At 34.0% G+C, this 14903-nt stretch overlaps 1 protein-coding gene across 1 annotated transcript in view; it reads left to right on the plus strand.

Annotated features, from left to right (window-relative positions):
• The first annotated feature begins 204 nt into the window (after positions 1-204).
• Positions 205-14903, plus strand: part of CEP128 (centrosomal protein 128kDa) — a 69909-nt gene continuing 55210 nt past the window's right edge. The window contains exons 1-6 of the mRNA XM_010078521.1: positions 205-556; positions 1720-2370; positions 5818-5982; positions 9843-10019; positions 12388-12447; positions 13400-13592. Coding sequence (XP_010076823.1) covers positions 206-556; positions 1720-2370; positions 5818-5982; positions 9843-10019; positions 12388-12447; positions 13400-13592 — 1597 coding nt within the window. The 5' untranslated portion in view covers position 205. The remainder of the gene's footprint in view (positions 557-1719; positions 2371-5817; positions 5983-9842; positions 10020-12387; positions 12448-13399; positions 13593-14903) is intronic.

The following is a 14903-nucleotide window of genomic DNA, read 5'->3' on the forward strand; positions in this document are numbered from 1 at the left end:
TAACTATGTATTTTATATCTTGTGTGAAATTCTTTACCATTGCAGAAGGGGAGATTCTCTGGGCTAACAGGGCTTTTCGTGGTAGTCAAGGAGATCTTTTATGCTATTCATATTTTAAGTAGAAATGTGAATTAACATTGCTGTTTGATAAAGTTTCATATTGTATATCTTTTGGAATTTTCATATTTTGTTGTGATGATTGCAGATGTTAACATCTGACTTGGAAAACAGGGAGAAGCAGCAGGAAAAAATGCTAGAACAGTTAAAGGAGATACAGAGTTGCTACAAGGCTTGCGAGGATGGACGTAGACAAACTGAGCTCCAGTCTGCTGAGTTAGCTCAACAGGTTGAAGAGAGTGCCAAGGAAGCAGAACGGTACCTCACTGAATTAAAGCATTCAGAGGCACTCAGAGTGGAGACTGAGAAAAAAAGAGAAGACTTGAAGGTGAGAGCACAGGAAACTATCCGCCAATGGAAGTTGAAATGTAAGAAGCTGGATCATGAGATGGAAAAACAAAGTGAAACTATCAACCAGCTGATGGACAAGAACAGTCAGGTGAAATGAACTGGGTTTTTTTTTTCTTGTTTGTTTGTTTGGGTTTTTTTATTACCCTTTTCATTTATTTTAGAAATGAAGATAAGGTGTTTATTTATGCGAACTGTGGTTTAAACAACTTTCTGCCTTAAGTTCTGGTTCAGATTTTCTGGTGAACTACAAAACAGCTAATAGGTAGCAATATTTTTTAGCTATTACAGAGTTCCACATTTTCTTCTTTATCCAGTATTTATTCCAGTCTCTTCACTTAATCAGGCTTACTTCTTGTGAAGAAGAAAGTTGCTCTATGAAAGTTACTCTTTAGCTTTCCATTTAACAGTTAACAAAACTTAGCTTATTTAATTTTTAAGGAAATAATGTGATGTTGTTTTTTGTAAAAAATAAAAATAAAAAATAAATCATATTAAGTAATAACCCATGTGCATGTTATGCATTGTCTCATGTAGTGAACAGTGGTCTCATCTTTGAAAGTAGGTGTTTGTTTTGACCTTGTGTATCAGGTTGCTAGCAGACCATAATGCTTTGGCACAGGTAGTGTATCTTTAATTCCATTCTGTATTTAAGCTTTTCTCAGACTCGGGTTAGTAATGACATCTTCTATTGCCAATAGAGACTGCAGGTTCTGAAATATCATAAGGACTGCAACTCAGTTTGTACTTGATATTTGGAGACAGTAAAGTAGGTATTTTTTGTTTGAGAATGTGCATAGATATTAGCAAAATCTGGAGATTTTAGCAAAAGAGGCCCTCTTATCTGTGTTTGGGACCTATAGGTAAGCTGTGTATGACCAATAATGCTCCCTGTATTCTGCAGCGTTACTTGCCTCATTTCCTCCATCTTGCTATTTGGAGGAACCAGCAAGGAAACCAGTCTCCATCTGCAGAGGGTGTGAAAAGCAGGAGATTAACCAAAACTATTCCTCCTTGGGAGGCTAGATCATTTAGGGACAGGTGTACATTTGAGATCACAAATGTTCCATGTCTAAATTTAAAGAAACACTGAATATATTTGAACTGAGTTCATATCACGCAAAAATTTTGGATTTTCACACAACAAAGTGTGTTAATTTTTCCTTAGATGTTAGGAATGTCTAAGGACATCCTTCCAACATTTTTTTTTTAATTACTTTAGGTTGCACTGGATTTATTTTTCTTCTTTCCTAGGCCCTCAAAGAAAAGGATGACCTCAGAAATCAACTTCTCTCTGCTATACACCAAATAGAAAACCTTCGGAAAGAGCTGAATGATGTGCTTACAAAGAGAGCCGAGCAGGAGGAACTTCTCCACTGCAAAGAAGTAAAACTGAATGAAATGAAGTCTCACCAGGTATCTCTTGAAGAAGAGATCAAAGAAGTTCAAGGTACTGCAAATAAGTTGGAAAATGAGTTGAAAAAGCAAGTCTTTCTACAGAATCAAATGCAAGCTGAAAAGGAACACTTGGAGACAGAACTTGCAACTAGTAACTTGTTGCATAAAAAAGATCAAGAAAGACTCTTAGAAATGCAAGCAGATATAAAAAACTTAAGCTCTGTACGTGTGGAACTAACAAACAGAATAGCAGAAGAGGAGAAAGTCAGAAAGGAATTACATAAGAGTTTCTCAGATCTCCAGAAACATCAGGAATCTAAGCATGAAGAGATGACTTCAGCTAACAGGCAGCTGAAGATGGAAAGAGAAGTTCACCAACAGGAGTTGGCAGATCTTAGATCAGAGTTACAAAATGCTAAAATCAAACATGAGCGAGATGTTCAAGAGCTCACAAAACTTCTTAAACAAGAAAAGGATGATGCGGAGGCTCAGATTAGAATGCTTAAGGTACTTATTCTGAAGAATTCCAATGTCAGTCTTCTTGGGTGTTTTTTTCCCCCTATGGAGTGATGAAGTTAATAAAGCATGGGCTTTAAAACATTTAACACACGTTTTATTGCAGGTCATCCTAAAAGTTTAAAGTCCAGGGTAGAAAACGTAACAGCAACAGATTTAGATGAAAAGCTTTTCTTAGTTCAGAAGTGGTGAAATAGGCATGTCTGTGATCATAACATAAGAAGATCTGTAAGGCTGTAGTGTTTTAATATGATATGATCCTTTCTTTTTCAACTGTTATTTTTACAATTATTGTCACAGTATAAGAATGTTTATTTCCTTTTTCTTTTCACAAATATGCAACTAGTTAAAAATTCATATTTTCCACATTTTTACAGTTATGAATTGATGTTATTTTGAAAAGGATAGTTAGTTGTTTAATACAACATTCATGACATAATAATTGACAATGATTCTTAAGCACTTGTTAACACAGAAAACATGTAATGAAGATAGCAATAAAAAAAAGTCTAGATCATTAAAATCAAAATATTTTGACAGCAGTGCTTAGCATTGGGGACTTAATCTAGTGTTATTTAAATGATCTGTCCAAATATGGGTTTTTCTTTGACAATGAGGTTGAAATTAAGACTGTACATTTGATATGACGAGAGAGAAGGAAAATGTATTCTGGATGGTAGTAATCAAAAAATGAGTTGATCGTTATTATGTTCCTCTTCTATGGAAAGATCAATCTTACAGTAGGAGCCTTGATATTGGTACTAGTTGTTGTACCTGAACAGAATATTTTAAAAATTCTCTTGCTTCTTTCATTTACTGTGCCATGATTTTCCCAAAATCCTACACACTTTTTTATTTTTACAGCTATGTGTGTCTGAAACAGAAAAGAGAAGGGGGCTTGAGGGAGGTGCATTTTGTAAAATATTAGGGTTGGCAACTTTTTTTAGAAGTACACAAAATTATAATGGACAACATTCTCTTCATTCAAAGACTATAAGTGCAACAAAATAGGTAATCATATACATCTGTAGGAAGATTTGATGATGACATGTCATCGTGCAGGTGATTCGATTAATTTTTTTTGTCTGAAGTCATCATTACATTGCAATCAGGTTTCACATTTGTGGACATTTCTTACAAATTAAGGTAAACTTAGCATGCATTTTATCAAATTATATTTAAATATTGTGGTTTTAGGGTAGAGTTTAGGGAAATCAAACAAAAGGTTTTTTTAACGTATTATCCTTTTTATTTGTAGGTTGATAAGTTTTCGTGCCCCGTAACCAATTGTCTTTTACTGTTATAGTAAAAATCTTGACCTTATGCCTCGTACAACCTTTGTAATTCTTTGGGAAAGAATATATGTAACCCTGTCCTAACGTTGTCAGTATTAAAGTCTTAAAAATAAAGGTCAATTGGGAGTGACATGAGGAATAAAGGGAAATTTAACACATTTATTAAGACCTAGAGCCTTAAACTTAACTAGGGGAGGAATTTTTGATGAGTTACTTCTGGGAAATAAAGGGTGCAGAGCCCTGTGTTTACATGACCAGCTACTGTAGAGGTTGTAAGAAGAAGTGGCTTCTGATCCTTATTGCTCTTCCCTCTCTTGCTTCCTTTGTATGATACTCTCTGTTTCACTATTGTCTGGCTTTCTATAGTGCTGCACTGGATTGAAAAATTATAAGGTAGTTAAGGATTTTTTGGAGTAGTAGGGGAGATAATATTGTATGGATAATATTGATAGGATAATATTGTATGTTGCAGTAGAACTAGAGAACATAGGATTTGGTATGAGATGTGTGTTGAGAAGGATCTTACTGTCTCAATACTGAGACTGTACTGCATTTAATTAATTAAATTAATAATTAATTAATAAATAGCATTGAATTCTGTTTCTACTAGAACCTCCTAAAGGATTCCCAACCAATGTCTTGATAATGTCTTTTTTTATTATTTAAAATAATAGATGAACTAGGTATAGGAAATTAAGTGGTTTGCTTAGTGGTCCCCAATCAGCTACGTGTTCAGAACCTCTGAATCTGTTCTCTCATTTTACTGCATGCCCTCATTTGCTTTAAAAACATCCTTGTTCTCTTAGAGTAGTGAAATTAAAAATGTCTGCATGCCTGACAGCACTTTCAAGTATTAATCTTTAGTGTAAGATTATATAGATATGTATCTATACATATAAAATTGTGTATATATGTGTATTTCTTTTTAAATTATTTTCTACTCATATACCAAGTGGGTATACTTCTTTTTTTTCCTGAAGTTTGTCAGATGTGGAAAATGGGTTCAGTCCAGATCAATTAAATTATCATCACATCTGCCTTGTCCATACTGGATATTAATAAAAATTAACTTTCTCCATTGTGTCTCAAAGGTAATATAAGTGAGGAATTTGGATGGTCTCCATCTGCACAGACATTATAATACAATTACCTTCAGTAGGAACAGAAAAGTTGATTTTCTTTTTTTATTTTTTTTTAAAGCATATTCACAGAAGATGTTTTAGGTGTTGCAGACTTGTCTTTGTGTCCATAGTCTTTGTGGATTTAGGAGACCAAAGTTCTTTCTTGGAATTGATTTTCGAGGGAACTTTTGTACTCTGTTAGCTCTGGTGTCTAAATTAAGTCGTAAAACTTCTCTCCTTACCCTTCATCCCTATGAAAGTTACATTTATAGTGTAATTGGGAGAATAGAATTTTTGCTTTTCCTCAGGAAGGAATTTACTCTGCAGGTTTATTTTTGTGTGTAACTGCATCCTACAGTTCATCTAATATGAAGCTGGTTTTGAGTAATGTGTGTAATTTCTTTCTTTGTTTTGTGTATTTTTTGCATTTTCTAGATATTTTGGAGAATTTCTCAAATCTATTGGTTTCAGTCAGTTATCTTTTCCACTGGAAACCAATATACTTTATTTACTTAACCATTTAGGGCTTTCAAGGCCTTTAAATGTTGTCTTCATTTTTCTCTACAATGTTTCCATGAAGAGCATTAAAACCATGCAATTCTAGAAATTAAAAATACCAAATCTTTGCAGTTATTTCCCTGCAGATATAAATTTGGTACTACATCCTGAAATTAAATTAGTTTTAGACTTTCTGATTCCAAATTATTTCAGTAATGGAAAAGTTGCATAAATACTGGGCTTCTTAAGGTGTTGTAAGCTGATGAGTGTAGCATAGTTGGAATGCAGAGTCTGAGACTTCTACTTACTGCTTTTAAAACTATATGGTCCCACAACTCCGTGATAACTGTTTCCCATGTTCAGATAAGTGATTGCACTTAATGTAACTTAAATGTAAAAAAATTAAGTGGAATTTTCCTTCTATAAAAGTATTCCATGGATTTGAAACTCTGCAGTCAGGGAATGTTTAAAAATATAGTGACTTTGTAATCTGTTTTTTGTAATCTATTTCCCATTACCATCAGATGGAACTCCTAGAAGAGAAAAACATAGTTAAGACTCAGTGCCGACAACTGGAGAAGATAAAAACTGAGTGTGATAAATTGACAGGAGAATTAACCCAAAATGAAGAAGAAAATATAAAACTCAGGCGGAAATATGAGTTTGTAAAACAAGATCTGGAAAAAAAGGTAAACTTCCCTGGTTTGAACCATGATTCTTTAGTCTCTCTGCTGATTAGTACTGTAAATAAATTATGAATTATAGAAATAGATGGTAAGTTTAAAATACAAAAACTACATGTACATATTAAAGAATATACATGGTCATGCTCTAGTACACAGTTTCTATATAAATCAAAGAAGGCAAAAGTGCTTTGGCTGACTCATGAATTGTATCCCTGCAAAGATTTGTTAATACTATTTAGGAGTAGAAATAAGTCCTGTTGCCTGCCCTACTTCTAATGTAGGTAACTAACAAATGTTTAACCAAACCCTCCTATTTTTCTTCACATTTTCTTAAAGTTGCAGTGCACTTATCAATAATTTAGAGCTAATTTGAGGTAGATAAGCAATGTAAGTATGGCAAAAGAAATTCCAAATAACTTGATGAAAATTATTTTGTGCTTGAATATTTTAAACATGGTAAGTTTTGAAATAAATTCCCATCCCTTCTTGTACTGGCATTGTATTTATAGATACAGACGCAATCTGCTAGCCATTCTTGTTGCGTAGTGTTCTGTTTATTAGTATTTACAATCAGATATTAATTTGCAGTCTCACGACCTGGACTTGTCAGCCTTTCTTTTCAAAAATCTAGTGATAAATACAGAGTTGCTGAAGAATTTTATTTTGTAACAGTCATTCTGCTTTCTTGAGTTCTACATTTTTTCCATGATTGGTTCCGCAGCATTGCTTTTAAATGTTTTTCTTTATTTTACATTGTGCTGTTTTTATATTTTAAATTTCTCTTTCTGCAACATTGTGATTTTAGATAAGTATTTCTGTACATGGATGAAGTTTTACTTTCTCCAGTGTAAAGCACATACTTATCAGTATTTGATTAATTCATATTAAGACAACATTGAATATGATTGTTTCTAATTGCTCTTCTATGTCAATCTAGTAATTTCTCATTCTTGTGAAAAAAAACTTTTTGATGTAGGCATTTGTATTAACATGGTACAAGAGATTTGCTCATTCAGTTCATATGGATTGCTGAATACTCATCAGATAATTCTTCATTAGCTCAATAGTTTCATAATATTTTAATCCGATAAGAGGCCCATAGATATTGTAGATACTTTGTGACTTTCAGGTTTTTCAATTTAGTTGTGAGCTCATATTTTTTTGTTATTAATGAAGTGCAAAACATCACTTAAGTGCTGAGCTTAAAAATCTAATGGGCTTATTTTGAAAGTTGGCTTGGAAATGTTATTAGCTCCTTTTGTCATACTTCTTATATTTTCAGCATATTCTGTCAGTCAGTATGCTGTGACTACTAGCCCTGAGGGAAAAAATGTTGGGGAGTTTTTGTTTGGGGTTTTCTGGTATGGGGTTTTTTGGGGTTTTTTTAAGTATGGAATGCAAAAATCTTAAACCTGGCATTTCTCTTCGCTTGTTGAACTAACAGAAGGTGCTTTAAAAGCTCAATTTGTCAGACTAGTAAAAAGTACCTCAAATGAAAATTCAAAATGTGTTTTTCCTAGGTTGGGGTTTTAGTACTATAATATCTGTTATTAAGGAAGTGGGTTTCTAAGAGCGGACATAGTCTTCTGCAGTCATTTGTAAACTAGCTCCAACCTTACCTAATACTGAGAAAATACAGTTGATCTTTTATCCCTAAGCTGAAAAAGAATGGAGAAGCTTTAAAGCACACAATCCTGTGGTCTCAGCCTTGGAAGGTAAATGCAGATGGAGAATTCCACTTGATTGTGTTAATTGGTTAACTTGAGAGAATGTTTACTATTGTGGTTTTATTGTGGATTGTCAGAAGGGGCATTAAGATGGAGGAAATGATGATAATATCTCTTGAGAAATCTCATACTAGCTGTCTTATTGTGGTACCCCAGAAGCCTATCATATTGCAAAATAATTGCCTCTCTTCCTTTTCCACACTTTTAATACTTTTAATGCCATTCATCCTGTCGTTAGTGCAAATACTAATTCAAAGAAAAATAGGTATGATAGATAGCTTGGATTTATTTTTTTCATGAAAGGTGAAAAGGCCTTCAGAAGAGAATAATGGTACAATTTTCTGTTTCTTTTCCTTCTGTGCACTTCCGAGTTATTAGCAACTTCATTTCTCCTGTAGGCTCTGAAAGTAGAATGATGAGGAATGTTGATGCACTCAGAAAATCAAGCAGACAAAAAGTAAAGGAAAAAATATTGAGTTATATACTCCATTTTAGTCATGGTCTTTGAGAGTGAACTTTGGCACGTGATGAACCGTGTTCAGTGAATAATGAGATAGCATAGAATACTGACACTGGAAATATATATAATGCAGTCTTATTACCTTCAAAATACCGATCTATATCAGAACTGCTGTTTCAGCTTCCATATGGGTAGTGCAGAAATACTGGAACCTGTGCATATTAAAAATTCTTGTGAGTCCTTCAGTTTGAAATAAGTACTGTCTAACTCAACTATTTTGTATGAATTAAATTAAAAAATCAGGCTGATTATCAGGTATGGCTCTTTCACATTTGAAGGTCACCTATCTTAAAAAACACCTATTTTGCTAGTAGATGTGACACCTGTACATACATATGTATACAGTCTCCTGAAGGGAGGTTGTAGCAAGGTGAGTGTCAGTCTCGTCTCCCAAGTAGCAAGTGATAGGAATAGAGGAAATAGTCTCAATTTGTGCCAGGAGAAACTTAGATTGGATATTAGAAAAAATTTCTTCATTGAAAGGGTTGTCAAGCCCTGGAACAGGCTGCTCAGGGAAGTGATTGAGTCATTATCCTTGGAGGTATTTAAAAGATGTGTTGATGTGGTACTTAGGGACATGGTTTAGTGGTGGACTTTGCAGAGTTAATTTTGTGGTTGAACTCAATGATTGTAAGGGTTTTTCCAACCTAAATAATTTTCTGATTGCATGTGTGTCCCATTCACAGCACTTGTATGTTAGAAATTACCTAGCTTCACAGCAGTGTCTCATGAGAGCAGTGTATGAAGATTTTCAATAAATACAATTTAAACAGGTACACATTGTAATTGAAGAAGTCCGTAATTAAAAAATTTATTTAAACAGGTACACATTGTAATTGAAGAAGTCCGTAATTAAAAAATTTTCAAAATTATTATACTTGCTTTTCTCACCGTTCTCAGTGCACTTGCACATACTGAGATGTGCCTGTTAGTGTTTACCCTTTGCTGCATTACATCTGACAGCAGACCAGCGTGAACCATTCACTTCTCACAAGACAGTTTTGTTATGTTCATTACAATGCATAATTCAATGTATCATATAACGAAACTGGTGCTGGGTTCAGTTTTACAAGGTAGCTTTATCATAAATATAAAGGAACACAATCTGAATTATAAAAAGATATATAACATATTTAGTGATCTTTCTGACATTGGACAATAACATCAAATGCTTTTCTCAGTGCCAGTCACTGTCTTAAGAGAATATGATGACTGCCAAAACAGGTTTCCTTCAGATCTCTTTTTGTGATGACAGAGGGTAGATGCCTGGTCAGGGAAAAAGATTATAAAGGGACTCGTTGTGGGCTCTCTTTCTACTTGTGGAAAAGAGTTTTATAATAGAATATCTGGTTTTGACTCTGAAAATAGGCTCTGTGATTGTTGGGTTTGGATTTGGCAGCAGTTCCTTCCTAAGTGATTCACAGGAGAATAAGGAGAATCAAGAGGGGAACTTCTGAGTACTATTAGAAGGTATTATTTTCCATGGCAAGGAACTGAACTCAGTGCGTGAGTGAGTATAGTGTGATTAGAAGATTGAAAGACATATTGCTAATGATGTATGTTATATTATTAATGCAATAATTTATCTTTGTTTTGTTTTTCCTCTTTCACTCCAGGATAAACAGATCAGCAATGAAGAAGATAATTTAAGAAGGATGGATGAGGCCAGACTGAAGTTTAAGGATCAGCTGCGTCACTTAGAAATGGAACAGGAATCCATTCTCACCATGATAGGAAGTGAAATTGATGCTGCTTGTGAAATTTTTTCTCGGGACTCCGTGGAGAAATTCAAAGTAATTCTAAGTTTTAAGTATGCTGCAGATTTTATTATTTTCTTAATGAATGTTTGTAGCAGAATTTGTATAAATTGTTGTTGCCTAACTGGTATAGGTAATTTATGGACAGTAGGATTATGGATATTTAGCTGGTACAGATGCACATTGCTAGTTATTAGAATGGGATACTATGAAGATCTGCACATGCGTTAAACTCAGATTGTACCTTTTTTTGTCTTGCTATTTAAACACAGCATGCTTTCTACTCTGTGGTTCGTCACTTGACCAGGCTGGGCTACTTTTGAAATAGAGATTTTTTTCAGCATTGACACTGAAAATCCATTATATTATTCGTAGTTTTTCTTTCTTTTATTTTTTTATTTCCTCACCTGTTCTGTTTGAAGGTGTGGAGAAAAGTCAGTTTGTTTCAGCCTTGTAGTGTGGTTGTGCCTTTTTCTCCATTTATGGAGTTGGGATGGTGCAGTGCACAGATGAGTATTCTTTGAAAATGTATTTGACAAACAAGCTTTCTCCTCTGTATCCTTACAGATAAGTCTTTTTTTTAAGTCCTTGTGATCTGCTATATTTGCCAGATTCTTGATCATCTAACCATGCCTTCTTGGACTTGCTTCCCATCTCCTGCAGAGTTTTTGTCTGCTGGATAAAGTTTTGCTGATCCCTGTTTTCACAGTTCTCCTTATTTATCCCCTTTAACTGTTTATCACTGGCAGACTTAAACAGATTTGAATCTGAATTTTTGACTAGACAGCTAGTGTGAAAACAAATGTTACACAGTTATGTGGTGCCTGGTCTGAATTTTTTTTTTAAAGGTAAGAACTTTCCTTTGTTACGTTGTTCCCGTGGCCAGTACTTTAGGCATTGCAAAGGTTTCTAAAAGGTTTCAGATAAGTTCTTCAAGAAGTTGCCACTGCAACTAGGGTGAACAATGAGAAATTTAATGGATAAATTCTTGTACTATAAACTGAATACTGCTGTCTTTGAATGTGGTTGCCCAGAATGAGGTTTGCTGCTATGGGAGTTGCAACTTTCAGGTATGCATTGCTTTGTGAAGTCATGGTCAACTTGCCTACTAAAGCATTTATTTTCAGCGGTGTCCTTATGTGGTGATAATTTTAATGTAAAACGTATATATGTACATAATTAGATGGTGCTGTTTAGGTACCTTTGGTCTCAGTGTAGTTAACAAAGCCCATATAAATACCTCTTAAAGAAAGATGCTAGTTACAAAAATTATTGGACCAGGACTAAAAGTACATAAAGACTTACTAAATTGCAAGATTTGGTAAATTAAAAACAAGCAAACTAACAAAACCCCAACAAAAATTTTAAATTAGAGAAAGGCACAATGTAGTAATCATGGCTCAGGACCACACTAGACGAAGGATGAGCTGGACATATGGTTAATAGTTTACTTGATTTTTAAACATATTTCAGTTGAAAGCTTTGTATGAGACTTTTTTTCCTTCCCTTTCTGTATCAACTCATAAAGTGGGGGAAAAAAAAATCCATTATCACTACCTTTTTAGTAAGTAATATAGAAAACATATAGAATTGCCTTTAAAACAATTTTAACATAGTTCTGTTTGAATGCAGAAAAAACACTTCATACAATGAGAAAATGTGATATGTATTAATGAAGCACTCCAACACAAGTTTATCTTCTTTTTATCCACTTAGTGAAGATTAAAGTTTTCTTTTTATGCCTATCAGATATTCAAAGCAAGTGATTTTTCTTTGTCATTAAAAGATCATGAAACATAACTTAAAGATTTTGGAGGTTTGTCCTTTTTAACTTTTTTTTTATCGTGTTATACAGCATTTCAGTAGATACACTGATAACAGTTCAATGACTAACAACAATTGGTTCTGCTACTCCTAGTTTATTTGAAGCCAATGTTGTTCTGCAGAATGGAGAAAAAAACAGTTGAATAACTTTAAAGTAGGTCTTTTCTTAATAAATAGCAATTTTAAAGTAGAGTCTGATGGTATTATTTGGAAATATTACACTAATTTGAGAAAAGGACATACAGTTTCAAACTGAGAATATACGCCTTGATGCAGTGGTATGTTCTGGGGATGTTTGAAATGCATCATTGTAGTGATTCTTAGGAGAAAAGTATACTGATTCAGAATACAACTTTTGTTGCACCTTTAAACAAAACTTGTATCAGTGAGTTTGCATAATTTGCTTTTAAGTGTGACTAATCTATGTTTAGATCATTCTATTGAACCATTTACCGATATTATTTCCAAGCTGTTTTTTTAGCAAAGCATATTTATTTGATGAATTTCCGGTAAATGGGAAAGACTCTTTCTCCTTTCTAATTCCCTTTTTTATGCCTATTTCTCTCCTACTATCCCATAGGCAATATCACTTACACCAACAGTGCTGAATGATCCTCATCGCTGGTTAGCGGAAACGAAGGTAATAGTCAAACCTCCTGAAACTTTGCTGAAAAAGACGATATTGAACATTTATAATCAGTCAGTTGAAAGTGTGTTTGAAAAGGCAATTAAAGGGGAAAAGGAAAAATACAAGAGCATTCCTTTGGCAACAGTTCTGATATTGCCAGACTGTTACTTCAACTGATGGAATGGTTTTCCAAATTTTGCTATAGATAGGAGGGATAAGATTGGAATCAAAGGAGAAATGTTATGCAGGAAGTATTTTCTTAATTTGAAAAAGTGACAATGACTTATTATTAGAAAGACCTTTCAAAGAGCACCTTGTAATCATTTGAATACATTTCTCACCTAAGTTTCCTTGTCTGCTAGAGGGAAGTGTAGAATGGATGACTACTTAAAATTCTCCCTTTTTTTTTCCCCTTTTGTTTTAAATAGGCAATGAAAGTATTCTCTTTTACCACTTCTGGATTTACTACATTGACCATAACCTATATTACCTATGAGCTCTCTTTTCTTTTTCCTCTGCATGAACCTTAAATGTTAACTTTTTCTGAGAAGAAAAGATTAATGTCACTTTTTTCAGAATGGATAAATGCTTTGAATTCTGTCAGCAGAGAATAGAGAGAGAAAAATATTCTGAAAAGGAGTATTTCTTGGTGTCTATCTATATATTAATTCAATGTGAATTTCCATACCTACTCTAGCAAATTCATGCCCCTGATTAAAAAAGAAAAAAAAAAAGTGTTGCTTCTCCACATACAATTATCAGCCAAAGTATGTGTCTTTTGAGACTTTGAATGTCAACATATGTCCTGTTAATATATCTGAATGTCCTCTTTTATTATTGTTGTTCAATAATAGGTACAAATGAGTAATCTGGGACTCCCAAATAATTTGATCAGTTAACATTTTATGTCCTCTTATTTTCATTAGAATTCTTTACTTTTTATTGTCCCATTTTTTTAACATAGACTAAGCTTCAGTGGCTGTGTGAGGAGGTAAAGGAGAGAGAAAGTAATGAAAAAAAGCTGCGATGCTACTTACTGCAGAGCCGAGAACAGCTCAAGCACTTTACACAGATGAAGGAGGCTGAACATCAGTCTCTCTTTAAACAGATAAAAAAGCAAGAAAAACTTTTGGAAGAAGTTCACAAAGAAAAAAGAGGTATGTTTCTGGTTCAATTTTTGTCAATAAAAGGGAGAAATAATTTTATAATTCTAGTAATTGTAATTCCTATAGCACATTCTGATGTACTTTATCAACTAGTTATTACAAACTTTAATTTGGTAACATGCTAATGATAACCAAGAAAACAGGCTTTTTTGTTTTCCCATGCTGACAAAAAAGGCAGATGTAATCAACCGTGTTTCAGCCCAGTACAATGGTTGAATGGTTCAGTTTGCAACATGGGCAGGGGATATAGAAGTTATTTTTCAACTGTACCATCTGAGACATTCCATGACCTGGGCAAAGAGGAATTTTGTTACAAGGGTCTGAGGTAATGGAGCTTTTATCTGTCAGAAACAAAGATCCCAAAGCAGTCCAAAGTCCTGTACAGTTACTCCATTTTGCTTAAATTGTTTGTACAAAGAACTTGGGCAAATTTTCTTCTTAACCCTTCTTCTGTATTACAAAATGGAGTAAGACAAACTTTTGTTCCAATTAAAATGAATGGTGTTATATATGGAATATGACATAAGCACAGTTTTTCTTCTTCTCTTGTCATGTAATTCTATTCTGTGTGCCAGGCTTGGTGCTAGCATCCATGCCATCCATGCTTTGTCATGAAAGGGAAATACTAATCAGATTGTACTGAATGGTGTAAAGTTCTGGTAGGGATGGACCTCACTATCCCCTGCCGAGAGCCATTTTTGAGTCTCAGCTCAAGTACTTGCAGTTTAGTATTTTATAGTTTCTTGAAGTTTGCCTTTGAGCAGAATGCTTTTAAGAGTAGAGGAACATGCTTTCATCATGAGTTTCTTATTCTGGAGTCTCAGGAAAACAGGAAGATCTCGGTCTTTCGTGATTCTGCTTTTCATCTGTGTACAAGCTCATTTATACTGTGTTACTTGTAGATTAATTAAACACATTATTTAAAGAAGAGTATTTTATAGTAAAACCAGAAATAATTTATAGCACATCTTTTTAATCCTTAAAACCAGTTTTTTTTTCCTGCTGTCAGAAATCAATGTTTTGTGTGTGGAGTGGATGTGAGAGTGGATCCTTGTTAAATCCAAGCTTAGGTGAAGTGTAAAATTCTGAAATGGAGGCTTGGTCTTGGTCAGGAAGAATACATGCATGTTGTTGATTTGACCCAAGTCACTAGCTCTTACAGTCAATTCAAATTTTATTTGTGAAGTTTTATCTTCAAAAGTGTCTCTTATTTACTCTCATTACTGCTTTTAGAAGATAATAATGGAATGGCCTGGGTTGAAAAGGACCTTTAAAGATCATCTAGTTTCAACCCCCCTTCTG

This window comes from Pterocles gutturalis, unplaced genomic scaffold, assembly GCF_000699245.1.
Source record: "Pterocles gutturalis isolate BGI_N339 unplaced genomic scaffold, ASM69924v1 scaffold4636, whole genome shotgun sequence".
Classification (NCBI taxonomy): domain Eukaryota; kingdom Metazoa; phylum Chordata; class Aves; order Pterocliformes; family Pteroclidae; genus Pterocles; species Pterocles gutturalis.